The sequence below is a fragment of the Ambystoma mexicanum genome, chromosome 14 (assembly GCF_040938575.1).
Source record: "Ambystoma mexicanum isolate Mex_15411 chromosome 14, UKY_AmexF1_1, whole genome shotgun sequence".
Taxonomy (NCBI): Eukaryota; Metazoa; Chordata; class Amphibia; order Caudata; family Ambystomatidae; genus Ambystoma; species Ambystoma mexicanum.
In genome coordinates, this window is record NC_090940.1 from 413,148,760 (window position 1) to 413,176,708 (window position 27,949).

The 27,949-nt window shown below is 47.3% G+C and overlaps 2 protein-coding genes across 7 annotated transcripts in view; one reads left to right on the forward strand and one right to left on the reverse strand.

Moving 5' to 3' along the window:
- The window catches only part of RMDN3 (regulator of microtubule dynamics 3), a 548,832-nt gene that overhangs the window by 336,008 nt on the left and 184,875 nt on the right, over positions 1–27,949 (reverse strand). The window contains exon 1 of one of the 6 annotated variants that reach the window (XM_069637573.1): positions 25,081–25,099. The exons of 1 other annotated variant lie outside the window; for it this stretch is intronic. The gene's annotated coding sequence lies outside the window, so the exon portion shown is untranslated. 4 more of the 6 variants (XM_069637571.1, XM_069637570.1, XM_069637569.1 and 1 more) reach the window with 4 other exon arrangements.
- Positions 25,140–27,949, forward strand: part of GCHFR (GTP cyclohydrolase I feedback regulator) — a 124,755-nt gene continuing 121,945 nt past the window's right edge. Inside the window, exon 1 of the mRNA XM_069637575.1 lies at positions 25,140–25,319. Coding sequence (XP_069493676.1) covers positions 25,284–25,319 — 36 coding nt within the window. The 5' untranslated portion in view covers positions 25,140–25,283. The remainder of the gene's footprint in view (positions 25,320–27,949) is intronic.

Below are 27,949 nucleotides of genomic sequence, written 5' to 3' on the forward strand. Positions count from 1 at the left end.
AAACAAGCATCTGATGAAAGCAATTCCATGAGCCAGGATTCTTCAACTTCCCTTTGTTCCTTTAATTAAATAATCTGGTCCAAGTTAACATACAACTAATTGTGTACTTCGAGCGGATACAGGTGGTTCAATATCCACTTGAGGCAACTCAGCAACCTGTATCAGTAGACTCAGACACTCACAAAACAGGGTTTACCGTGAATACACCGAATATGAAATGTCAGAGGGAGAACATTTTGCAGAGAATAACTTGTTTTTTTTCTCCCCGGACATTTCTTGCAACCCGCTCCCACCAACTCCCTTACTTACCTTCCGGTGGCACACAGGGAAGTGTGCCGCCACCTCCACCATCTCCATGCTACACCGGTTCCATTCAAGAACTTAGATGGGAACAAGCGCTGCAGGGTCCCTTATTTTTTTTTCTCCAACTTTGCTTGTCCCCCGCTTTCCTTTTTATGGAAGTGGGGGGTCACCCTCACAACCCCTGCCCCCATTGATCGACATTTTGCGGATACCCAAAAATTACCATAATTCTAGATTATTTCCGTGCTCAACCTTCCTTATTCCCCAACTGTCAATATTTTGATAGTTAAGGTAACTCAAAATAAGCATCTATCTTGTGACAGTCATCAAGCCTGTAGCATCTATGTGACTTGAATCCCTGAACATTCAGTTTGGCTAAGGGAGTGCAAAGTGGAGTTCAAAGTGGATAAAGGCATTGTTTGATCCATCACATTTTTGCTTGCCAGGTTATAATTCATGCCAGGTAAAATCATAATCTAACATATGAAAATTTGAAAGTCTCAAGGGACATGCCTCCGTTTTAAGACTAAGCCCAAACACTCAGTATTACAATTAGTCAACAAGATAACATTGTGAGGAGGTTAATCAATTACCATGGACTAGCGCTATTAATGCTCCTCCCTCAAATGTGCCCCAAATGCAAAGCTTTCTTCTGGGTGTTAGGGCCACAAAAGCTTTTCCCGAAGATACCCCAGATTAATATGTTTGACTGAATAATGTCCTCCAAATGTTCTTGTTGTGCTTGAAGCCTTTGCTAATGTCCTATTTTACCCATGTATTACACGCTACACAGCACCAATTGGTTCCCTTAATCTTGCAGACTAGCTAAGACTGGACTATTGAACGGTTATGGGCACCTGGCTCCCACAGGCGCATCAGTCGGACCCGGACAGCTGCGGTCTTCACCCACGTGATGCATAGTGCAGCAATGACTGACAGGATCTGCCCTCCTAATCTTGGCTGCTTAATCCGTAGAAATATTCTCCTGCAAGTGGAGAGATGGATTTAGCCACTTGTGGATTCAAGTGATGGCACCCCCACAGTCCTCCCCAACTAATCACCTCCGAAATGCCCTCACAGCAATCTCACCTTATATTCTAGAAAGATGAGCTCTCCATCCTGCGTGAATTTGCAGGTGCGCGTCGATTCCAGTTACTTCACTGGTTTCAAGGCTCGGGAGAGTTCCGGAGCGTATGGACTCTGAGGTTCCTGGTGAGGACCAGTAAGTATTAAGTTAATAGAGTTCAATATGTCCGATGTTCACTCTTGTTCCCCCCCTTCCTTTCTTGTCTTGCAGCTGGCTCGTGAAAAGATGCTCTTGTGGCAGCTGGTGGCGCTCAGGTAAGCGTCTGTATTACCCGGCGCTGTCCGGTAAATGTTGCACGAGGAAAACGTGTTGTTTTGTCTCTCTTTACAGATGCGGCACGTGAAAATATGGAGAGTCACAAAAGGATGCCTCCGGTGGTAAATCAGGTAAGTCCATGGTGGTAAGAATTATATTTGTTGGTTCCCTCGGCTCACCTTGTGGTTTTCTTTCATCTCCTAGGTGCCGAAGTTCGGCGAAGAAATGATGGAGGCAGCACCGACCCGAAGGATGCTGTGAAGACTGGCAAGTATGGCGCGGCGCTGCAGCTGGAGGTGCGGCGCGTGCAGAAATTATTTTCTTTACAGGTCCGGAGACAAGATGGATCCAGAATCAGGTGTGGACTAGAAATAAGTTCGTTTTCTAACCTTGTCCCTTTCTTTCCTCTTTGTTTTAGGAGCTCCAGATTCGAGGCGGGCGTGGCAGAAGACTGGATGCAGGCTTCAGGCACTGCGAGTGTTACGCTGCTGGATGCAGAATAACGCGAAGCGTGTTGCTGGTTGGGTGTGGTTTAAATAGCCTCAAAAGTAGTCCCAGGTAAGAAGTCCCTAGAACCACACCAGAGTAAAAAAATAGTCCCTGTAGAAAAATAGTCCCTTTCAGGCTTCATGTTGGATTGGAGTCATTTGCAGCATGGTCTGCCCGAGGTAAGTAATGACTATGAGCCTGGTGCCTTAGGCGCCAGGACTGAACCCAGATAGCCCCTAGCCGGGGCTGCTGAGGTTTTACTAAATGTCTAGATGCCTGCTCCCGGGGCTGATGGGCTTGGTCCGGATGCCTGGGGGTAGGCATCATGACATGAACCCTCTCAGACTCGGCCCATAAAAATCAGTCCTTGCCGTCCGCTGAACGTGCTGCTTATAAGGCAGTGCAAAACTTAGAAAGCCCTATTTTCCCTAACTCCAGGAGGGGTTTCCCTGCCTCAACTAAAACTAAGGAAACGTCAAAATCTCCTTAACTAACAAATCCACCGTCCTGTGTCAAACTCCTATTTCTATCCCTTACACGTATAACCAAACTAAACTGGATTTATCTCTTTAAGGTCCAGAGGAATGACTCACTTCTTCTGGATGGGTGTGGTTAACAAAGGTGGAGGAATGTCTCCCTTCCCCAGGCCTTCCTCAGGCTTACTTATGCAGTTCAATAGACAGCTCTGGTATACTCTCCTGCCAGGGACTGCCTTTCTCAAATGCAGGTCCCAGACCCCTTCATATTGGTTTCTTTTGTTTGGGTCCGAGGCCCTTTCACACCTATTTCTTATACGCAGGTAGCAGACCCCTTTCACTATGGCTTCTTATACGTGGGTGCCAAACCCCTTCACAATGGCTTCTTACATGCAGGTCCCAGACCTCTTCCCAATGGCTTCTCCCAGAGGTCCCCAGGCAGCCCCCGTACCTTTTCTCAGGGCTCACTGTAGTTTGACCCTCTTCTCGGGACTCTGTGGGCCTTCCCAGCGACTCTCCAGCGTTGCTTCCTGTTTTTGTGCTTGGTTACAACGGCCATGAAGCGCTCTCCTGCGCCTTCTGCCTTGCCAGTTTCTGGCATTTAAGTGGCGCAGGTAAGGAATCCAGAACTCTCCCAGTTAAGTCCCAGTATGCAGCTACAGGCTCAGCTCTTCTTGGTACAGGAAAGGACCTCCGCTTGCGTGCCTCTGAGGAGGGACAGACTCCAAGGTTAGTCCCTCTTCCATCTTTAGGCTGCTTGAGGTTTGACCACCAGAATGTTTATTCCGGTTCTGAGATGTCGCTCAAGGCTCCAGGCAACTTCCTTGTCACAGTGAGTACATTGAGGGGATAGTGTAATGCGTGTGCAAAAATGGAGCGCGCAAAAAAGAAAAAAGAAAGAAAAAGAAAAAAAAGAAAGCTGGTGATGCACGCCCATTTAGGACATTCATTTCCATTACCGCAAAGGAAGTCTACCTTTCTGTAAGCTCAATTACCAGACATGAGTTCTGCCACAGATGCAATGTGTATATTTGGAAGCAGATGAGCTCATTATGGAGGATAGTTTGGGCATTGTTCAATCAAGGACGCGCCAAGGAGGGGGTCAGCGTTGGGCAGGGGCAGTGATAAGGGGTGCTGGGAATGAGCGTGCAGGAGGCGGGCTGGGTTTTTCCACTATTAACTGTAATTTTCCACTCTGTGCCCCCATGCTTGCTGTCTGTCCTTCGGCTGGGGACAGTTGGCAATTCACGGTGGCCAGGGATCTGTTCCCCATAAGAGAGGGGGTATCCAAGTAGTAGGATCAGAATTGGAACCCTGGGTGATGAAGTCTCGCTGAGGGGGGAGGACGCTCCGCTCCAGACCCTGTTAGTACATGTGATCTCTCTGCCTACCTGCCTCGGGACTGTGTGGTGGCTGAGATGAGGTTTTCTTCTTCAACTACAGTAACAGTGATGTAACATATCTTTCCTTAGTGTATGTTTATGCATAATCCATCCTATTCATTTACAGATTGGTGAATGTATTTATATCTTTGTGACTAAAGGGCCAGTAAAGAACACATTATATTAACTATTGGTCTGAGTGTGGGTTATTGCCTCCCTGAGTCCAAGAACTTTTGGTCTGTGTGATCTGGTAATTGGTTTTCTAGGGCAACTGCACAGGACACAAAAGCAAAACATTTTTGCGCTGCAAGCAGAGTCTTTGTGCCGTTATTAAGAACCCAACGAATTTGGAGCTTGGACTCAAAGCAATTCTCTTTTTGTGATCAGAAGGAAAGTGTGTCCGAGGCATTGGTGATAGGGACGTGAAACATTAATTGACGGTATGAGTTCCCCATTTAGGAAAAAAGGAAGCTCTGCAGGCAGAGACTGTCCCGAGGTGACGATCCCAGAGTGGACAAAGAGTCCATATGATAAATTGGCACATACTTGGGCATTGGCGCAGGTTTGAGTGAGACCTGGGATACGAGTTTAGAATAGGCAAGTCCGGCCAAAGTGGCGGGGGTGCCTGCAACAGGTGCCCGTGGAAAAAGGGAATGTATTCAGTGTATTCTGTTGCATGCGTTTAGAAGGATACACCAACAGAATATAGAGTTGCAGGTGCATGTCTTAATATTGGAAAAGGGGCTGACTGCTGAGAAGCAGATTGCGTGAATACAGCAGCTTCAAATGAAGTTGTATCATGAAAAGGCTGATAAATATCAATCAATAGCCGAGCAAGTTGCTGTTGAGAGTTGCTCGATATAAATATTGTAAGTGGGAGGGTGAAAACCCAAAAGGTGCCGACACCAACTGCCTCCGCAGGGGTTGATTGGGACCCTGAGCAATGGGACAGAGATGTTTTCCATAGTACCAGCTCGGAGAGTGAGTCGGAAAGGGAAGGCGAGTAGGGCCAAATCCGAATAATCCAGGAGGTTGGTTAGTGGATATGACAACATTTGAGGATTACTCAGCAGGAGGTTGGGGAGACAATCAACCGATTGAAACAGAGGGCTGGTGAGCCTCTGTTGACATGGATGGTTTAATTATTTGATGGCGGTGCAGCTGGTTTGCTTGTGGACGCAACAGACTGCAAGGTTTCTACCATTGTCACCGGAAACACATTCAGGAGACTTTGCATGCAGGACCTCATGCTCAAGATGGGAGAGAACCGCAAGTGTCACTATTGGGTGTAATTGCAAGTATCCAGGAAACGGTGTGGGCATATTTTGCCCCCCCTCTGCAGTTTCCATGTCTTTTGTTCACCATGGCTATGCCGCAATTGTGGATCAACCCGAGAATATACAGGTCTTCCGGGCCCGTCATGTATTGAACATCTCACATTTCTGTTTGGCTGACGTTCGCGATGCTAGGAATTCGATTTCAACGTGCCTCGTGGCTGTGCCTACGCCGGCCCCTATGTTGCAGCACATTTTCGGAGTACTGCACAATGACTCCCTCCTGGAGGATTCTGTTTACGAGTACTACCGATTTTGCGCTGACACGGATTGCAAATGGAGGATTATGACTCGCATTATTACCTACAATATTGCTCCTGCTGATGTGTGCCATCTAATGACTTGTGATCCTCAACGCATCGGCAAGTGTCAGCAACTAGATCTGACTGGTGATCAGAGTGGCACTGACTTTGAAAAGCGTTTATGTGCCCGATCTAAATCTATCTGTACTGATGTGTCTAATATGTTCTGTAATTTTACTGTTTTGGCAGCAAGTCACATTCGACAAGGTCCCTACTGGTTGGTGATTTTCCTGTAGTAAACATACATTCCTGCTAACGTTTCTGGGGGGCCTTGCACCTTAACAAGCCTTAGCTTGACAAGGCATAAAATAAGCAGTGTTGCATAGCAATTTGCTATGCATTTCTGTAGGTTTTCTACTCAAATGGACACTTGTGTAGCAAAGTTAGCTATTTAAGTTGCTCTCTTCCATGAAAGTACAGCTCACCCTGCATTCCTCGCTTTACCTCAGTGCTCTCTTCACCCTCTTTTCTCTGTTCACTTTAAGTGCTAATGGAAAGTACAGCAGTAATCATTTCCTCCCCTCGTCCTAAAGGCATGTGTGGCGCGCTAGGCAAGAATTTTCTTCTTTTTCAAATAATTGCAAACCAGAAGTAATCGGGATTATACTTTCATTAAGCTTTCTATATGCTGTCTGGCAAAGACCAGTATGTGCCAACTTTATCTTTTTTTTTCTTTTTTTTTTTATTTAAAGGCAGTCATGCAATACCATTCCTAAATGTAAGTTGTTACATAATGCATAATTACAGTATTGATACTGTAAAACAGTGCATTATCTCTGTGCTTTACATAGGTTTAGGTTATTGTATCTAAATTGCATAGTGGGAACTATAATTCTTTTTATGGGGAAGATGCATCATTGATGAGTGAACACTTAAATGTACATGATCAAATGCTTTTGATGGCACACCTAGTTCTGTAGCCTGCAGATTGCCTACATCTTGTAGTGCTCAACCCATGAGCAAACCCATACTCCATGAAATTCTATATTACTTTCACCCTGTTCCTTTACACCAGGTACCCTGAAAGTGAGATGACCACAAACTATAAACATGCCAAATAGTTTGCCCAGTTCCATGTCTGCTACGCAATCCACTCTGCTTAGTCTCTTTATTTCCTCTTGCATAACGAATACACAAAGCGTACTAGATGCTTATGCAAAGTAGTGATCAATAGTTCCATCCAGTCTGTATATCTAGAGATCTAATGAAATACCAAAAACTGTAGTTAGCCTGCAGAGCTCACTTTGCTTTATGATTATGATATATATTACCACCTGCAGGTGACAGCTGGCCAAACGACTTTCAGAGCCTTTTTATGATATCTATTCATTTGTGTCCATTCATGGAACTAACCTTTTACATTTTACAGAAACTCATTTTATGTCTCGCAACGTCTTTTCGCCCACTAGCATAGCGATTAGATTTTATAAAGGGCGAGTAGCATTTGCGAGAGTCATTTGAAACTTATTTAAGCATCTACACTTTGCAGTAAATGTCAAATACAATTTTCATTGTACATGGCTTGCCTCTGGGTGGCGGCAGTGTGCCAAACATAAAGTGGGTTTGTAGTGACATGCACCATTTTACAGAAATCGCATTTTAAATTTGTTGTCCTCTGTTGCTATGGGTCGAGTGCATTTCTCTTAGGTTGAAAAGGTAAACTAAGTTACTCGACCTGCAGTGCTAGCTGAAGTTTAAAGAATTTGCAAGGCCTGACGCCTCTCACTAATGTCTTATTTCAGCGGTATGCAAAACTGCTCTATTGTTGCTGGTTTCAGGTCTTGGGTATAAATAACGCCCGGTGACAACAATTTTGGTACCTGCTAATGGGTCAGTTTGCTAATCAAAAACATTTTAATTTAACAAACTCTGCTAATCAATTTTTTAAAACAAAATTCATGCCTTGCTTGATGATGTTCCCTTTGCAGCCTGCTATTCGCCGCTCTACCCATGCTGTTCACCATATTGGTTTATCTCCCGATTGGGATTCTAATGTGCGATTGCTGTTCCAAGCTGAAGTGTTGGCACTGGCTATTTCTTTGATGGGGTGTTCAGGTTAGCTGCTGGGAGTTATAAATCCCTAATTAAACTGGCTTCTGTTGTAGTAAAAGGGCGTATGAAACCTCTCAAGCATTAACTGAGCTGCTGTTAGACAACAAAAACTTTAGAAAAGCTATTTTGCAGAACAGGGCTGCTATTGATTATTTGTTTTTGAAACACAACTTGGGTTGCAATGCCATTGAAGGTATGTGTTATAATTTAGAGGATTGTTCCTATTCCATCAAAAAGCATATTGGTGGTTTAAAAGACCCGATTTCACAAGTCACTCAAGATCAGGACGGGCGCTGGTGGGATCAGATATTTTCATGGATTCCAGGGGCATTGTGTAATATTTTTGGATTTCCTGTATCCCACATTTATTAGGTATGTTTTTCATCCATTTGGATATGGAAATTGAATGTCCAGAGGGTGGAGAGTAATGCGTGTGCGAAAATGAGCAAAATAAACATGGCGCCAATGCGCGGCCGTTTTGGACATTCACTTCCATTACTGCAATAGAAGTCTACATTTCTGTAAACTCAATTAGCAGACACGAGTTCGCCACGGTTGCAATGTGTATATTTGGAAGCAAATGAGCTCATTATGGAGGATAGTTGGCACATTGTTCAATCAAGGACACGCCAAGATGGGAGTCGTAGTTGTGCAGGTGCAGTGATAAGGGGCGCTGGGAACGAACGTGCAGGAGGCGAGCTGGGTTTTTACAGTATTAACTGGAATTTTCCACTCTGTGCCCCCATGCTTGCTGTCTGTCCTTCGGCCGGGCCAGTTGGTAACTCAAGGTGGGCGGGGATCTGTTCCCCATAAGATAGGGATATCCAGGTAGCAGGATCAGCATTAGAACCCCGGGTGACCAAGTCTTGCTGAAAGGGAGGACGCTCCGCTCCAGACCCAGTTACTACATGTGATCTCTCTGCATACCTGCCTCTGGACTGGGTAGTGACGTGGTGGCTGAGATGAGGTTTATTCTTCAACTACACTAACAGTGATGTAACATAACCATCCTTATTTCTCTTATGTGTAAGTTTATGTATAATCAACCCTATTAATTTACAGATTGGTGTATGCGTTTAGATCTTATGTGAATAAAGGGCCTGTAAAGAGACGATTATATTCTAACTATTGGTCTAAGTGTGGGTTATTGCCTCCTTCAGTCCAAGAACCTTTGCTCTGTGTGGTCTGCTAAGTTGTTTTCTAGGATAACTGCACACGACGGACAAAAGCAAAACAGATAGTTCAGTGGAGTGGGCCCTAGTCTTCCTCGTCCTAGTATTAGTGGTACTATTGTTGTAACAAATACACAGGCGAACTTATGAAATCAGAGGAAGATAAAGAAGGTGAGGGAAGAAAGGTGGGTTAGGGTGTATTGTACCGCATTATCCCATGATGTCCTCTCTGTATTCCAGAGGGTGTATCCCTGTACACTTTAGGCTTCCCCGGGGGCCTCCTTGCAGAATACGACTTCTTTGCAGGCTCTTTCCCCTCTCACCCTCCTTGAAACCCTTCTGTGATTTCTCGTAGCGTGTCACCGTAAGGTCTGGAAGGACCAGCTCTCCATCCTGCTTCTGATGCAGGGGCGCGTTGGCATCCAGTTACTTCACTGGATTTTCGGATTGGTGAGAACCAAACTTGCTTGGCTTCCAGGTACGTTTTTTTTGATAAGAGGTTCCCCTTGTGTCCATGCATTAATGTACTAATGCTAGTGTCTTTTTCCCTATAGGGGCCGGGGTACGGAATGCCGGGGAACAGGCACCGACCCGAGATGAGAGGTGAAATCCTTGTAGAAATCAGGTAAGTCTTTAATGAGCGTTTTTTTGGTAATGTCTTTTCATTCGCTCCTTAACGCTGATGTCTCTTTTTCCCCATAGGGGCCGTGGTCCGGAAATGCTAGGATGCGGCGCGGACCCGAAATGAAGAGGGAATGAATCAACATGTAAGTCTTAACATGGAGATTTAGCTTTCCTTATTCCCTTCTCTCTCTCACCTTTTGTTCTAGTCTTTTTCTCCCTAGGCGCTGGGGCGTGACTGCGAATCCGGATGATCGCTGCTGAACATAGAGGCGCCCTGTAAAGGTGAATGGAATGGGGCCCTGCAGCGATCGACGCGATGAGCTTTTAAATTAAAGTCTTCCTTTTCAGGATTGTCGGCGAGATGTCTCCGGGATGCGGATTTAGCAGTTAAGGACTTTTCCTTCTTCTGTTCTCTTCTTCTCTTCCTTTGCAGGTGATCCAGGATGCTGGCAAGCGTGGCAGAAGTCAGGATGCAGGAGCAGACACGGTGAGCGTCCATTTGCTAGATGCAGAAAACGCGAAGCACGTGTGGCTGTTCGGGTGGGGTTTAAATAGCCTTGGAAGAAGTTCCAGGCATGTATCCTTCCTCCAATCAGGTATGTATCCTTCCCCGACCACACCCGGATGGTAAATTAGTCCCACAGGTAAAGTAGTTCCTTTCAGGCCTCCAGGAGGCCGGGATCCTGCAGCATGGTCTGCATCAAGGTAAGTGCACCCAAGCATTCCCATAATGAGCCTGGCGCCTATGGGGCCAGGACTGATGTCTTTTATAAGCTACCATGGCGTCTGTACAAACGTCGACGCACTCCGGGTCACCTGACACGTCTTGTATGTGGAAGACGTACAGCAAGCCACGCCCCTCTTACGACTATAAAACCACCGTCTTCCAAGGGGCTCGTTGCTGCTAATTAGTGTTACCAGCTACACGCGGTTTCGTCCGTTTCCTCTTCGTGTCTCCCTACACGATTCCTCATCTGAACTCCTGGTTTTGACCTTTGCCTGACTTTTGGATTGACTCGTCTCCTCCTTTGTTCCTGTCGTGCTCGTCTGGTTGTTGTACTCTGAACGCTACTGGATCTGGCGCTCTTCTGTGCCTTGCGGTTCTTATTCCTGGTTGCTGCTCTGCACACCAAATTGCTGTCTACTATCCGGATCATCTCAACGGCTACTCAACTATACTCATGTACTCAGGTACATACTTGATAGACATTCCTCATCTTTGCTAATTGTTACCTCCACGACTAGTTTGGATATTTGTCCTCTGTTGGGTTCTGGGACATTGAGTGACTTTCCTGTGAGATTGCTCTTACGTGCATATAAACGCTTTCCTGAACTGCACCAACCCGGCACTAGTGCGTCCCTCGTGCCATTCGGGGTTACTTCCCTATACTAACTTCCCTGTGTTATTTTCTCCTGTCGTCGTCTTCAGAATCCTGGACTCTTCTTCCTCCATTTATCTTTACTCAGGTCAGTTGTTATCAATCCTATAGCTATAGTTGGAACCGATACTGATTTAGATCATTTCCACTCATTTGTGTTATTCTTTGTAGATCATCCCGGGGAAACTCCACTCCAATATTTATCTAGGTAGTTGCCCAATTATTTCAACTGTTCTAATCACTTGCATAATCTCAACACTGTCTAATATCTTTGTATTCCTTTGCAGCATTGGTATTGGCGGTGTGTGTTCTCCCCGCTCTTATTCAATTGACACCTCTGTCTGTCCCAACTCAAACAGCAGAGAGGTACATTGTGGAAAAGAGCCCTTCTTTGAGGAAGCCCGAGTCTTGTACTCAGGGGAGCTGGGATGGAAGGCTGAATTTTGAATGTTATACCACCAACATCTCTAAGGTCATTTCCTCTGCATCTTCGGCCTATTTCGGAGTGGTGAGTAACAATCCCTCCCCATGAGGCCCACACGCTAAGTACCACCCCAAGGGGCACTATAAGGTAGTGGCCCCACCTCCCTGGCCTCATGGAAAGGGTCTCCCCCTCGGGGAGAGGGGAACGGCCTCATAAGATTTGTCACAAAGTGCATAATATGTCATCTAAATGGACAGACTCTCGAGTATCTACAATCCAGATCATAGTCAAGGGAGCAAGGCCTGGCTTGACTTGACGAAGTTGACACTATCCAGAAACAAGAGAGAAGTAACAAATGGCAGAGATTTCAATTGTAATTGGCACTCAGGAGTGCTGGCCCTAATGCCATACCGAAGGCTTTGTATAGGAGCAACAGATACTAGACTGTTACTCAAGTCTCTCATTGTTGCATCGGCAGGTGTAGGCCTCTCTCCCACTATACAGGGCTCTTGAATCTATGGTACTTATCTCTCACATCACTAGCGTGGACACAGGTCGCAGGCACGGCCAAGCATCCATGCATGATAGAATACGCCTACGGCTAAGCACATCCGGCCTAGTGCACACATAGCCGTCCAGACTGAAACACCGGACGTACCTCAACACCTCTACCACTAGCATGCAGCGACAGCCACCTGAAAGAACTTGGTATAGCTGACCCACATAAACTCTCTCAACAATAGTAATCTATTTCTAACCCTCAACAGCACCCACTCATGTGTCTGACCTCTCTCGGGCTACTTAGTCCAGCCTTGCCAGCCACCCAAGTCCTAGAACGGCAACATGCACACACGTATCTCCTAAACCATGGGTGCACAACATACGGCCCGCGGGCCAGTTGCGGCCCGCCATGCCCTTTTGACCGGCCCGCGAGGCACAAAGACTTTCCTAATGGAGGGCGGCCCGCGGCCGCCCTCCATTAGGAAATTCTTTGTTGTCTTCCGGGCCGGTGAAAACACTGGCCCTCATTGGCTCAGCACACACACGCATCACGTCGCTCCTACGAGCCACGTAATGCGTGTGTGCTGCACCAATGGAGGGCCAGCACTACGGCTGGCGTGGTCCATAAGGCTTGATGCCGGAAGGCATTTCAGCCTTGGACCACGCCAGTCGTAGTGCGATTCCAGCTTACCTGCCGCTTACCTGCCTGCCTTCCAGCACGTCTCCGGTAAGTGGTCTGTTTGTGTGTCGGGTTTGTTTTGCTTTGCTTTAGGTTTGTGTGTGTATGTTGCGGGGAGGGGGTGTCGGATGTGTATGAATATTTGTGTTTGAATGTATTTTGTGTGTATGTTGAGATGCGGGGGTGGGGCGGTGTGTCGGATGTGTATGAATGTTTCGTGTTTGAATGTATTTTGTGTGTATGTTGAGATGCGGGGGGTGTGTGTCGGATGTGTATGAATGCATTTGAATGTATTTTGAGTGTATGTTGAGATGTGGGGGGTGTGTGAATGTTTGTATTTGAATGTATTTTGTGTGTATGTCGAGATGTGGGGGTGGGGGGTGTCGGATGTGTGTCGGTTGTGTATGAATGTTTTGATTTGAATGTTTTTTGTGTGCCGAGTTGGGGGGTGGGGGTTCGGGTCTGTATGGGTGCTTGTTTGTGTGTGTGCTGAGTTGGGGGGTGGGGGAGGTTCGGGTCTGTATGGGTGCATGTTTGTGTGTGTGCTGAGTTGGGGGTGGGGGGGGTTCGGGTCTGTATGGGTGCATGTTTGTGTGTGTGCCGAGTTGGGGGGTGGGGGGTTCGGGTCTGTATGGGTGCATGTTGGTGTGTGTGCCGAGTTGGGGGGTGGGGGGTTCGGGTCTGTATGGGTGCATGTTGGTGTGTGCGCTGAGTTGGGGGTGGGGGGGTTCGGGTCTGTATGGGTGCATGTTTGTGTGTGTGCCGAGTTGGGGGGTGGGGGGTTCGGATCTGTATGGGTGCATGTTTGTGTGTGTGCTGAGTTGGGGGGTGGGGGTTCGGGTCTGTATTGGTGCATGTTTGTGTGTGTGCTGAGTTGGGGGGGTTTGGTTGGGGGTGGGGGGCCATGGGGCATAGTGTTTGGTTGGGGGTGAGGAGGCCATGGGGCATAGTGTTTGGTTGGGGGGTGAGGAGGCCATGGGGCATAGTGTTTGGTTGGGTTGAGGGGGGCCATGGGGCATAGTGTTTGGTTGGGGGTGAGGGGGCCATGGGGCATAGTGTTTGGTTGGGGGTGAGGGGGCCATGGGGAATGGTGTTTGGTTGGGGGTGAGGGACATGGGGCATAGTGTTTGGTTGGGGGTGAGGGGGCCATGGGGCATAGTGTTTGGTTGGGGGTGAGGGGGCCATGGGGCATAGTGTTTGGTTGGGGGTGAGGGGGCCATGGGGAATGGTGTTTGGTTGGGGGTGAGGGACATGGGGCATAATGTTTGGTTGGGGCTTAGGGGGCCATGGGGCATACTGTATCTAGGGTCAATAAAATATATAAAAGTTAAACAGGCGAGATACAATAACTAAATAGAAATGCATTTTAACAATGGAAAATGTGTAGTACAAAATGTAAGTTTGAAATGCAAATAAAAATCGTTATCCCTCAAAAACATTCTTTTTCCATGTGTTTAGTACAAATTGGGGGTTTAAAAAGCCTCCTGCCACGCCTCGCCTACCGCCCCGCCCACATTTACTTTTCGGCCCACTATAGCCCTCATGTAAGGTACTTTCGGCCCTCTGTCAAAATCAGTTGTGCACCCCTGTCCTAAACTAACCCCTCTAGAACTCTCCAACTACCACAACTACGATCACCAAGGGCGTTCAACCAAGGAAAAAGTGCATTGAGGCCACACAAGTGGGGAGAGCGCTATATAAATAACAAATACAAAACAATACAATATCATTGGCTATACAGGGTGGATTCTGCCTAACTGACATCTGGCTTTAATTGTTCAGATTTAAAAGAAGGGAGATACGAATGTATGACAAATGTACCAGGCCATATCTCTTCTTGATGCTCCATCTAAGTGTTTGGAAGGCTGGTGCACGCAAGACTCACCTCCTGGTAAAGACCATACTATCCTGGCCGACCCCTACAGAGGGTATTGGCACAATGTAACAGAACCAATCGATACTTATTGACTGCCAAATATTTCCACCTTTACCAAACCCCTTTCTTCATGAAACTCAGGTTGGCATCCAATAGTCAGCTGTTCAAGTCTGAGTTACCATTCAGGCCACGTCAGCCGGGTCTTCATTAGACAGCCTTCAACTAATGCACTGGGAGTTAAAATGCGTGTGAGATTTAGCATATGCTGTAAACGCATAGACAAACTTCACATTGCTAATGGCGTCCAGCAGGTCTGCCTTTTAGCACGCCTCCTTTTGTATACCAATTATTTAGAACAGGGGTAAATATGTAAAGTTGCAGACTACTATTCACGCATAAAAAGCCACTCGCCTCATTCTCCACATGCACGCAGCACGTAATTTCGTACTCACCAAGAATCAAATCATTCACCATTGACGTAACACTCCATCATTGCACCATAGTCCGGTATATTCTCATTCAGGTGTTTGGTAGTACTACTGATAATTCTGGGTAGTCACCTGTTATAAACACATTGGGCTAGACAGGATGGCTTCACATGTTCTTTCCAGACTACTTTGCATGAAATATGTCTTTCACATCAGGTTTGTTCACATTTAGTAGTCAAATCACTACTCTCCAAAACAGCGACCAAATGACTGTTCATTTATTCTAATCTGTGTCTTCCTTAAAATTGCTTTCCTATCTCTCACAATTTCTTTCCTATCTCTCTCTCAATCAACCGATCTCCATCTGACTCCATTCCTGTCTCTGACCTGACCTGTGACACTATATGGCATGTATTTCAAACATGTAATAATTGGAATAACCCCATTTCTTTTGATTCACTCTTTATGGCCATTGCCATGTGACCAATGTACAATATTAATTTTATTTTGATTATGTGATACATTTTTATTTTGTATGGGGTGCCAATTTACAACAGCCTTGAAAACGACCAGGGGTCGAAACACGTGTCAGCTGTCTACAATTTGAGGAATAAACACCAATTACTTTATTATCGGAGTCGTTTCAGTAATATAAACTTTATACTAGTGGACTCTTTCCAACTTTAGGGGTTTTTGAGCGCGAGACACTTTCCTGAACCCAAATTTCATCATCATTCACCATTGCGAGTGCATATATCAGACATGCATGCAATATCACACAATTAAAACTATACCAACGACACTGTATGACCTCACCATGCTTCATAACAGATAAATACCACTGCCTCTTTCATAACTCAATACCTCCAATCAATGCCGCCAAGTCCACAATAAGAAAAAAATGTATCATAATTTTGTCCTGCACGCCTCCAATAGGAATGCGTTAAGTCTTTCACATATTTGGTTCTTGGTATTTTTGGAGACCCCAAAGGGCTTAGCCCACATACACAAGCCACAAAATAAATTCTCATGTTAATGGGGTTATTTTAGACTTAATGGATTAGACAAAGCAGTCTTGAAGGTGTACTACGTCAAGACCCACACAATTGGCTTAATGGTGCAGATTTGCGGAGGCTTGAATATTATGCCCAAATCCAGAAAGCTGAGAACGTTTTTTTTTTAAACAAATATTAGGACTTTCAAAGTCTGCCACAATATTTGCAGTTCACAATGAGTTTAGTCAGGGCTGTACAAGTGATGATACTACACTTCAACTATTATATTCATGGTTGTCATTTTGGAGTAATCTACATATACTCTAAAGCACTTTGACCTGTTCCATGTAATAATGTCCCCGCCAAAATGTCTCCCGACAAAAAAAGTCAGTTTTTTTTGCAGAGACACACATTGAACATGCGGGGGACACCCCCGCAACCCACACTTTTTTTTTTAAAACACAAGATGAGCAGGGGACATCCCTGCAATCCATTCACATACATAATGTCACAAAAGGATTTTTATGTATGTATGGGATGTATAAAGCACCAACCCTACTAGGACCAACCTGACTGGAAAGCAAAAGCAAGCTATACATAGATAACGCAGCAAGGGTTAACATGTATGGTATGGAGTAGCAGGAGTTGCTGGGATGGATAGGGTTAACAGGGAGAGGGGTGCTCCGGAGAGGAGAAGTAGCTTCGAGAGGACATTTTTGGGAATTGTATCCTGATTTTTATATTATATATGTGGAATTAATAAACTAATAGTTTCACCCTTGACTGAGGTTATGTTTCTTACTGTCATGCAGTTTCTATCCTAAATGTACCAGACAAATGAAAAAATTGCAGCATGGAATTGGAGGTTAATGTCTTTAGCGTTCATTTGTCAGGTTGGCCCGGATACTGCTAAAAAGGTATGGGGTACTGTGATGAATCCAACGGGAGTCATCATGGATCCCCCGGCAATGCCCTCCCATGTGGCAAGGGAGCAGCAGCCATTACCTGATCCAGACCCAGGGGGGGTAGTGGGCGGCTATATGAGAGAGGATCATATAGGAGACATCGGGGAGATGTCATGGCTTCATTGGATGAGACTTGGTATTCCCCCCCCCCCCCATTTGCTGATGAAAAAGACCAGATAGCAAATACCTTACCCTAATGGGCCTATTGCCATGCATCTGTTCCCCCCTTTAGGGGATACAGAGACCTTTTAGGCCAAACTCCGAGCCACGGTCTGAAAAGAAAAAGCTCAGAGAAATTCCTTTTCAGTTCCAATTCCTCTTCATACAGGACTCATCTTTCATATAGAATCATTGAAAGAGATTCTCCAAGTACTATGCATCAGTTAATATCACTGGACTCCAATTCCTACAACCACCCAAGTACTGAGACAAGGAGGATGAACAAAATGTGGCAGAGCAACAGGAGCTTAAAGCTCAATGAGCGTGCTAGTTGTTTTATGAAAGAACATGTGTGTGGGACATTTAAAAACGGAAACCAAAGTATGAGAGGCTACTCAGGAGAAGACGTTGCATTTCCCTTGGAGGCATGTGGAAACTGGAGTCACGAGCTGGTGTGGTGGAACCAAGGTGCATGCCAACAAAGAATTGTTGCGTGAGCAAGCAGGGCCAGAGAAACGGCATGAACCACAAGACGATTCCTGGGCATTCGGCAGCATTACCCTCACCGGGACTTGGAGGCAAGCAGGCGTGCAGAAGCCCCGGGAGAAACCAGAGATGTCAAAGTGGTCTGGAGTGGAAGACAAGCGACAGAGTGTCGCTGTGTAAGCGTGAATGGGACCGAAGACGCCAGACAGAGCCGGTGAGTCAGCTCAAGCAAAGTGGGGACGCCGGGGCGTTTCGGCAACCGCGCAAAGCACAGTTTGAACTTTTTTTATTTTTATTTACTTATATGACCCACCCAACCCAGCGGTTTCTGGGCACCTTTAGCACAGTGAGGTTTACAGGTATATTTTAAGCTTAGTTACAGTTGAGTACATTAGATACAAACGTTACAGTAGAACAATATGAACTTTAAGTAAAAGAAAAGTTCCAAATTTAGTTGAGTATATACAAGGCAAATACAGATCCAATGGTTACAGTGGAACTGTTAGGACAAAAGGATCTACATAGAAACAGGCTAAAGGTTGATATATCCCAGAGGGCCTAAGAGGAAAGAGCTTGCGTAGTGATCGGGAAGAATTACATCAAGGTCATGGCAGTGAGTGGTTCCAGGGGGCATCGTATGTCCAGTATTAGGGATGGCTGTAGGGGTCATTCGTAACAAGCCATTTTATGGTGTTGCGCCTAAACAGGCAAAATGGTTGGTTAGCTCTAAGTGAGGGGGGGTAAGGCGTACCAAGCTTGAGCTGCCATAACAGGGAGGCTGGTTCACCTTGCCTTTTTTAACTGAAATATGGGCACAACCAGGCAGTCTGAGTTGATAGTTCGCGTGGACCGTGTCAGAGTTTTTTAGATATTCTTTCGAAAAGGTAAATGGGGGCTGCGTAGGTAAGGCATTTATGAGTTAGTGATAATGTTTTGAGCATAATTTTGTCCTTGATAGACAGGCATTTAGTCTGTCTCCTGAGGTGTAAAGCCGCAGAGACAAACAAGAAGATTGCTTTTGAGTAAAAACGGCCCCTAACAATGTATGAGTGCATGGAATGCCAATATAGGGAAAACAAAGTGAACATTGAAAGAACTAGACAAACCGAACCAAGAAGACTTATGTAAAGAGAAACTGTAACAAACATATGAACATAAGAAGTACTGCCAGGCGAGTAAACCTGGCAGCTATAAATATATGAGAAGCCCTGCCAGGAGAGTATACCAGGCAACTGCAATCTACAGAGAAGTTCCAAGAAAGGACAGTGTTTGAGTGAACAAACAATGAACTTTTTAAAAGAAAGAAACTACAAGGTTAAACCACTTTATACCCAACAGGATTGTTGTGGACCCAGAAAAGACATACAAAACTATTAGATAAAGAAACATTACCTCCACGTCCACTCTTCCTCGTCCCAGTACTTACTTCATGAGGCCCCTGCCTCCGACACAGGACCTTCTTCCATTTCTTTAAATTCCTATAACTCCTCCCCCACATCCATGTCACTCAGTTTAATTTTTCCTGCCTCCAGCAGGCGCGGCACTAGGGAGCACCGATTGCTGGCCCCCTGGGGGGGCTGTGCGGCGGAGCCCTCGGCTCCCTCAGGTGCGGTGCTGCTCCTGGGCCACCTGCGGGGCTTTGGGTCACAGTTGAGCGGGATTGCATCGCTCGGTTCTTTGCTGGGCTGCGGACCGCAGCGTGAGCATTGTGTCCCGGGTCCTGCACAGCCCAGGGGAAGGTAAGGAGAGGGGAGGACTGGGCTCGATGTTTTTCCCCTCTCCCTCCGTTTTTGGCCATTTTGATTCAACAGGCCTTTTCCTCGTGCTCTGTGTACACATCTGGAATGATGGCAAGCACTTGGCAGTATGGGCTAGCCTTCCCCTTTGTTGTGTGGCCCCTCTGCTTCTTGTCGTGGGGTGACAGTGACAGAGTCTTTGAAAGTGCGGGGGCTCTGTTCTGTCACTGTCACTGTCACAGGCATGTCACATTCCACCCGCTCCTCAGACACACACAGCCCAGGATGCATCGGATGTTGGCTGTATTCTTTGCATGCAGCCTGTGAAAACAGCGTGGATTTGGACATGTCTGCAAGCGGCCGGGAAGTGTACCGGCCTGGCATAGTCTACACTTCGGGTTCGAGTCTCTACGGTGATGACTCGGCCCTTCATCCTTCCTAGACCGACGCATTGGAACGATTTAGAGATTGAGGCTACCAGCTACTGTATACAGGTCTCAAGCCACCTCTCAGTCATGTGGCAAGTTAGTGGTGCGTTTGGGTCTGTGCTAGCTATGGACGCAGACTCCTTGTCCGGTTCTCTTCCTCTGAGCTGCATGAGGGAAGATCAAAGGAGACTATTTTCATTTCCGTTATCCGGCATGGAATTATAGAAAATGCATCATGAAGTAATGGCCATTCAGAGGGTTCCCAGTGTCTCTTCTTTTAGGGCCTAGGTCCTCCGGTGCCGATGTGTTGCTTTCACACCTCCTCTCAGATTTGTGGGAAGTGATATGGTCTGTGCTTAGAGGGGTTCTCAGAGCCCCTGGTGCCGGTGGAGGGGGATGTCACTTCAGTGGGTTTTTCCAGTGTAGGCATACCCCAGGTGGGGGGGTTACCTTTGATGTCTGCTATCTGGGATGGATTGCTTTGCCCCGCTTTGTGATAGTACTCTGCCCTTTTGAAGCCTGCCTGGTGGCTCCTCTGTCGGCTGGGTGGGCCATGGTCTGCTGGACTTCTGGGCTGTCCTGTATATTCCTTTTAATAAGTCAGATCTTTTTGTGGGCCGACAAGCATGCTGTTATATTGTGGCACAGGCATGCTTCAACGTCCTGCGATTTTCCTCTGGTGCAAGTGCAGTGACTGGCGGTTTTCCCTGACTCCTCCTCTCTATCTTCTCGGAGGTGTATGGGACAGGTGGGGTTCGGCTTCCTGGGTAATGGGCTCCTTCCAGAGGGGAGGTATCAGTTGCAATTCCCATCTCCTCCTGTCCAGGTTTGCATGGTTAGGACTTGGTACCCAGCTCATGGTCCAAGTAGTTGGCCATGGGACCAGTTCTCTCCAAACGGTTGTTGTGGGTTACCATCTTGCCCGTTCCTCTCCCTGTTCAGGGTCAAGTTTGCTACTTGCGGGTGTTCCTGATCCCTATGCCTTCTAGGATGTGTCACCTGCTTATGGGTCTCAAGACCCTGCACTGCTTGTCCGGACGTCTCGTTTCGGGGAGAGCGTACTCTGGATGTTGTGCAGGGGGGGCGCTTGCTGGCTGGTCTGGGTTCTCAGAAGGCAGCATGTCTCGGCTCGTCTGTTGCTGAAGTTACGGGGCATGTGGCGTCTTGCGTGTTTTCCGGTTCCTTGAGACCGTCTTCGGTTATGTCCCCCGGTGTCTTATACTCTCTCCCACTGGCTCCCGACGTCTCGGCTTTCGTAGTTTTGTTTTCAGTGTCCCCAGCGCTGCGAGTCTCCCTGCTATGGTGGCGGGGGGTTTCAGGTCTACAGGCTGAGGTGTGCATGGTCCTTCCTCCTGTGGCCTCTCTTATTACAGACACCAGCAGAAAGGGTCTACATTGGGGGTCCTCTCAGCTCAAGGGTTGTGAGATCTGGGGAGAGGCTGCGATCATCCAATTGGCAAGAGTTGTACCATTGTCCAAGCTCTGGTGTACTACGAGGAGTTGCTGGAAGGTCGGCGGTTTTGTTCCGATCGGACAATACGATGGCCTTGGCATATGTCAACTGCAAAAGGGGTTCCGACCGCTCCTTGAATGCTCTGGCAGCGCTGATAGGCACCTGGGAGGAATCACATCTGGTGTCTCTGGTGGCCTCACGTATCAGAAGGGTGGACAATGTTCAAGCGGATCTTCTCAGACGCCGGTTTTCACTCCTCTGCGGAACTGGTCCTGTTGGCCCAGGTCTTTGCAGTGACCTGTGTCAGATTGGGGTCCCCGGTTCTAGACCCGTTTGCATCCCCGGCCTCAGCAGAAGTTCCCCTCTTCTGCTCTCGGTTTCAGGCCGGGGGTCTGGGGGATGGACGCCCTCTCTGTACAGTGGCATTGGGGTTTTTCTTTATGCCTTTCCGCCTATTCCCCTTCTGCCCCGGGTGGTTTGGCGCATCAGAGTGTCCAGGGTGACTGTTGTTGTTAGCTCAGTTCTGGTCCCGCCGGAGTCGGCTCCCCTCTCTGTTGGAGCTTCGGTCCTAGGAACCTTGGCTGGTTCGGAGGTGGCCCTGTCCCCTTCAAGAGGATCTGCGGTTGGAATTCCACCAGATGCAATGGCAGTGTGACTATTGCTCAGTCTAGGTTGATATCTCAGGGGTTCTCAGATCCTGTACTCGAGTACAAAATGGATGCTCTTAGACCCTCCACACTGAAGGTGTTAAGCAGGCATTGGAGCCATTTCCGAGACTGGTATGGCCGGTCTGGGATCCCTCCTCTGCGTTCTGGCCTCTCTGCTATCCTTAGATTCCTCCAGAAGGGCTTTTGACAGGGGCCTGGCCGTTTTTTTCCAGGCTTCGCTCTCAGTGGGCCTCCATGAAATTCCTTCTGGGGGGCTCTGATGGTCACTTGGATGGGGAGGTGTTGGTGGGGAAGTTGCTCCAGGGTTTTTCTTCTTCCTGTCCTTGTGCTGATATAGGGCTTCCCCCCTTGGGAATCGCTCTCTTATATTACGGTTCCTTCAAGGGGCTCGTTTAAGCCCTTTCTCCGAGATTGATATCAAACATCTTACACTGAAATCTGCTTTTCTCATTGCCCTCAGTTCTGCCTGTAGGCTTGGGGAGATTGGGGCTCTCTTATTTCACCCTCCTTTCCTAGGGTGCTCCCAGACTCTGTGGTGCTGAGGTGTGGTCTGAAGTTCCTCCCTTAAGTTGTATCTCGGTTTTCACACCTCTCAGGATCTGGTTCTCCCTGACTTTTCATGATCCGAGAATGCATGAGGAGGTGGCTTGGCTGAACATTATGTCTGGCGGGACGTGTTGGAGTATTTGGCTAGGTTTGCTTTTCTCCACCAATCTGATAGTCTTCTGATTGCTTCTGGTCCGGCTGGGGCTGGGCATAACGCATCTGTGGTTTCCGTTTTCAGGTGGTTTCCGGATTGTGAAGTCCAGGGCCTATGTGGCTTCTGGCCTGCCTGTGCCTGCACACGATCAGGGGCGGTCCGCCAGTGGTTCGGCAGCTTCCTGGGACAATGCAAGGGGGAGGTCAGGGGGGGGGGGTTTCTCTGCAAGAGATTTGTATGGCTGCCGCCTTGGCTGGTCTAGGCATTTTCATCAACCAATATGGGTTGAGTTTCTCCCACTCGGGGGGTTGGTTCCTTCGTGGTTGGAGATTTGTCTGTGGGGATGTGAATTAAGAGTTATTGTGGGTGTGTTTGCTGGACTGTTCTTAGCTCTGTGTCTCATTGGGATCGTTTCCCCATTGCTGCTTTGGTATACCTCATGAAGTAAGTACTGGGACGAGGAAGAGTGGACGTGGAGGTAATGCTCTGATTACTTACTGGTAATCTTCATTACTCCTAGTCCTACTCTTCCTTGTCACAGTACTGACGACCCTCCTCACCCTCCCTGCGGGGAAGGTCCTATGCTCTGGCTTGGTAATATGAAACTGAGTGACGTGCATGTGGGGGAGGAGTTATAGGAATTTAAAGAAATAGAAGAAGGTCCTGTGTCGGAGGCAGGGACCTCATGAAATAAGTACTGTGACAAGGACATGTAGGACTAGGAGTAATGAAGATTACCTGTAAGTAATCAGAGCATTGCCATCCCATTGAGGAATCCAGGGGAAGGAAGCCACCATCTGGAACTAAAGTTATGTTACCTTGGAGAAGCTTTATGTTGGAGCAGTTATATTTTCATTTAAAAACACTTTCTGAAAATACCAGGTTAAACACTTCCCATCGCAGCCTTTTATTTAGTTTGTAGTGTGAGGGCCCGGATAGAACGTTTTGCACATAAGGACGGTTTTGATTTCTCACATCCTGACAAAGACAGGTCCATAGTTTTGGTTTAAGGCAGGGAAATTCCAATTGGAGCAGAGAGGCATTTTCCCAAACGGTTTATGTTAATAAAGGTTTTGAACCAAAAACATGGCAACTTTGTCTGTGCTTTCATTTCTGCAAATAAAAGGGGTTCCTGGGCCATTAGTCCCAGTTACGAGAGCCTTACCCAGATTTTTTAGCTCACTTGGTTTCACAGTGGAGAAATATCCCAAACAGATCAGTCTTTGTCCTGCGGGTAGTCCAGCACAGAAATGCTAGGCAATTCTTCTCTGAACAAGAGTATCAACAGCAACCCCAGACACGTGCTTGTCTAGTTGGACATCATCAGTAGGGTGGAGCTGTGCCACTCCAAGAATAGTGAGCAAGGGCAGTTCAGTTGTGCAAGGAGATAGGTTTAATGATTTACTGTCTTTATTAGTTGAATGAATTAGCACCAGCAGACGTTGCACAGCTGCGTGACCAGGTTCATCTTTCCACGCTAGGGTACTTCTCTATGGCCGTACTCTCTCGTCAGGCCATGCTGCAAGGAAAGGGGTCGTTGATGGAATGGCCGGGTCGAATGCCACTGACCAAGCATTCCACCGGTGACAGTTGCTTCTAGGGTTGTGTCTTATAAATGCCCGCGTAGCTCATGCAATCTGCGCAAGATTTAACATTTTGCCCATTCCATGTCAATTTACAAGGGCGATTCGCTGGCTAGCCGTGCACTTTTTTGAACTAGGAGACGGTCACTATGCATATAAAAAATAAATATCTGATGTCCCCAAGAAATAAAAAGAAACATTAAGTCACGCTTAAAGGTCACCGTGTGAGGAGATAGAGAAACCGATATGACATCAAATGTGATAGGCAACGTGGCCAAAAAGGTAGTAACTTCTCATACTTGGGAGTAAGCGCCATTTGATAAAGACCCCCCAAAAGTACGTTTAACCCAAATCACAAATACGTGCACATAGGTGTAAAGGTTAGGATCACAGACATGTCCAGAAAAATGGACACCCATAAGCTCCGCCCCTCACACCGAAGAAACAAACTGAGAACGACCAGCGAGTTCTGGGACGAAAAAGTGTGCGATGCGAAAAAACCATGTGCCTTTTTCCCCCACAGTGTTCACCTGTCAAATTCTCCGATGCCTAAACTCTCACGCTGTAGGCAGTCAGTCCCGGATTCCTCTTGACAACGGATCGATCACATTCACTCAACAAGTTCCCTCAATCCGCCTCACGGGGAACGCTCTTAACAGTTCCCTTCAAAGAACAGGAACGCGGCGATTTATTAATGTACCTTCTGTCCAGCAGTTGTTCAGCGTCCAACTTCCGGGCCGGTGCTCTCGTTGCCAAGCCGAAGGCGGGCGCAAGCGCACATCCTAGGGGGCATCGCTACACGGGAGTCAGAAAAAAACGACTCTTTTAGATGCGTTTCCCCAAAATCTTTCGAGTTTGGGAACAGCAAAAATCGTTCCCCACTTTTCGAGACGACTGCACTTAAAACAGTAAAGTATCAGCGCCTAAAATATGAATGCAGAAAGGACTTGCATACACCTACCGCTCGATTTAAATGCACTACTCTATAAATTCAGCCCGTGGCCATTTTAAATTTCGGGCACCATGTACCCCAGGTTTCCTCGGGTAGTGCTGGACTTCTGTTTCTTGAACTCTACCTCCCTACGTAAATCAGTATCCACGGTCAAACGACCCATCGAGTTCCAATAACAAACTAGGTTCCCACCAGCATCCAGTCACAGATCCCCACTTGGAGGCGGAAGCCACGCACGCGCAATAACATCCTGTTCTGAGGTACAAGGTCCGCCTCTTCACGCTCTGATATAATGAAACCAAGTAGCTGCGTAGGCATTTCGGATACATTTAGCTGAACGGGACAAGGCAGGTTAGTCACGTGCCCGACGACAGAAGGAGACCGTAGCAGCCACCATGCCCTATGTCCTCGTAAGCACTCAAATCCGCATGGTGAGTACGGTGCTCGTTATAGTTACAGTTACAGACCATGTTTACCATGCATGCTCAGAAAGGACTGGGACTCGTCATGGATATGTCTCATCAGCAGTGTTTGTACCATTAGTAATCTTCCAAGCTAAAGTACAACTTATTTGGCATTTTGCGGACACAGAGATATAGCGCAAGCCTTCGCGTCCTTAAACTACATTTCCCACTCAAGAGTTACGTTGTACACAGTGCTTTAAGTGGGGTAAGAAATTGAGGGGGAGCCCTCGTTTGGGGGCGTGGCTTCCGTTGTGGGCGTGGCCTAAAAGTGCACAAATCATAGTAAGGTGCGCAAACAAATATATAAATGTATTTCAGCATTCATATATTTGTTTGTGTACTACTATGGTTTATGATTTTTCAAACCTTTTATATACATAGCAATGTTACATATTTCTATGTTTATAAAAGGTGGCTTGTAAGTGCACAAACCATAGTAAGTTACGCACACTTGTGTGCTTACCTTACTATGGTTTGTGTACTTTTCAAGCTGACTTTTATAAACATAGACATTTGTAACATATGTCTATGTTTATAAAAGACAGCTTGAAACGTAGGCATCTTTTGTCCGTCTGCTTTGTTGGTCAACAAAGCTTTATAAAAGATGCCTTGAATTGTGTACGATTCAAGCAGTCTGTTATAAACATAGAAATATTTCTACGTTTATAAAAGATGGCTTAAACGTACACAGTTGAAGGCATCTTTTATAAAGCCTTGCCAAAGGAGAAAGGCGCATCAGGCTCAGTGATCTCTGCTCAGAGCAGATAGATCACAGAGCCCGAGGCGTCTTTCACCCTCTGCGAACCCGCGGGCTCCGTGATCTAATCTGCATATTAGATCATGGAGCCCGCGGGTTTGCTGAGGGTCAGTGACCTGGCGAGGGGAAAACTAAGGGACTCTAGCTTCCTCTGATGGCCCCTCAGATGAGGGGTCATCAGAGAAAGTTACAGTGACTGACGGAAGTGCCAACCAGTCACATCAACGCTGTGCCTGGCTGGCACTTCTGTCAGCTTGCCTGATGTTAAAGTGGCAGGCGCATCGCCCGTCGCGGCTGCTGCCGTGGCGGGTTAATCCGTCCTGCCATGGTGTGGTGGGGTTGGGGGGCCCCGGCTCAGCCCCACTTTTTGGAGACGGCCAGGGCCTGGCCCCGGCAGGCCCCGGCCCACTTAAAGCACTGGTTGTACACTTCTTTCCCTTTTTAAATCCCCCGTCCGCACCACATCCCTTTACCCCCTCACAAATCTTTTAAAGGAGGTAACTAGCTTCACTTAACTACCCTCAACTCTCGCTCTGCCATTAAACTCTCCTCTGACATCTGTTGGCTCCTTGATATCCTCCCCACACTGAGACCTGGCTCAAGGTCAGCTCTTTCACTGCTTTTGACACTCTTCTTCCTGATGGCTACAAGATCATATCCAACCCTAGACCCTCCCAATCTGGTGGTGGAGTGGTTCTGATCTTCCCTGAGTGGGTCCTGCCTCCATCATCCCTACTCACTATACTCTTCCTTTGAAAGCCTAGTCTGCATGCTGTCTGTCTCCCTTATTTTCTCTTTGACTCTAGCTAGACCCCCCCTGCTCTCCCCTGGTCCCTCCTCCCTTTTCCTCTCTGAATGGGCCTCCCCCCTCAAACTTATCTTCCTTGGGGACCTGATGTGGCCACTGTTCTCCACGACCTCTGCAACACTCTCCCCTCTGGCCCAACCCACTCTGCAGGGCACACCGTGGATGCCCTAATCTTGACAGACATCCCTCTTTCCAACCCCTCACTACCCCTCTCTCCTGTCCGTCCACTCTCTCCTCTCTTCCTTCCTGGACTTCCCCTGTCCCCAGCCTCCTTCTCTGCCATTCCACAGATGAAACGTGTGTCAGGCGCTGCCTTGGCATCCTCCTGCCTCCTTCACCCCTCCCCGTCCCCTTCTTTGGGCTCTCCCCCTGGCTCTGTCCGAACTAACCTCCATCCCTCTATCACTAACACCCTTATGGCACATACCGCCGAAATTGCAGACATATTATCCTCTGATGACTTAGACTTCCTTGCAGTAAACCGAATCCTGGCTCCATGACGCAGCAGGCCCTGCCCTTATGCTAGCTATTCCAGAGAACTACCAAATACTTAGAGCAGACAGACCCAATGCCAAAGGAGGCGGCCTAGCCATTATAGCTAAAACCCCAACTTCACCACCCCCACTTAAATCCTGCGAAATACTGTCAGCCAAATTACCTATATCTAATAACCGCACGCTAATCATCTACTTGTTATATAGACCCCCAAACCCATTGGGCATCTTTGAGGAGGACTTATCTAGTCTCCTCTCCAACAACACCAAAGACTCCTCACAGCTCCTACTCTTGGGAGACTTTTTAATTTAGGTTTCAATGACCCTCAGGACAAACGCGCCCAAATCACAGCAACTATCCTGGCCGAGCATGGTCTCACCCAAAAACTTCTTGCTCCCATCCACATCAAAGGGAGAACTCTTGACTGGGTCGCCAACCTAAAATACATGATTACTATCACTAAAATAACCCTGCAACCATGGACTGACCACTACTTAATTGGCTTCTCCTCCTCAATAGAACTGCAAAAGCCAAAAA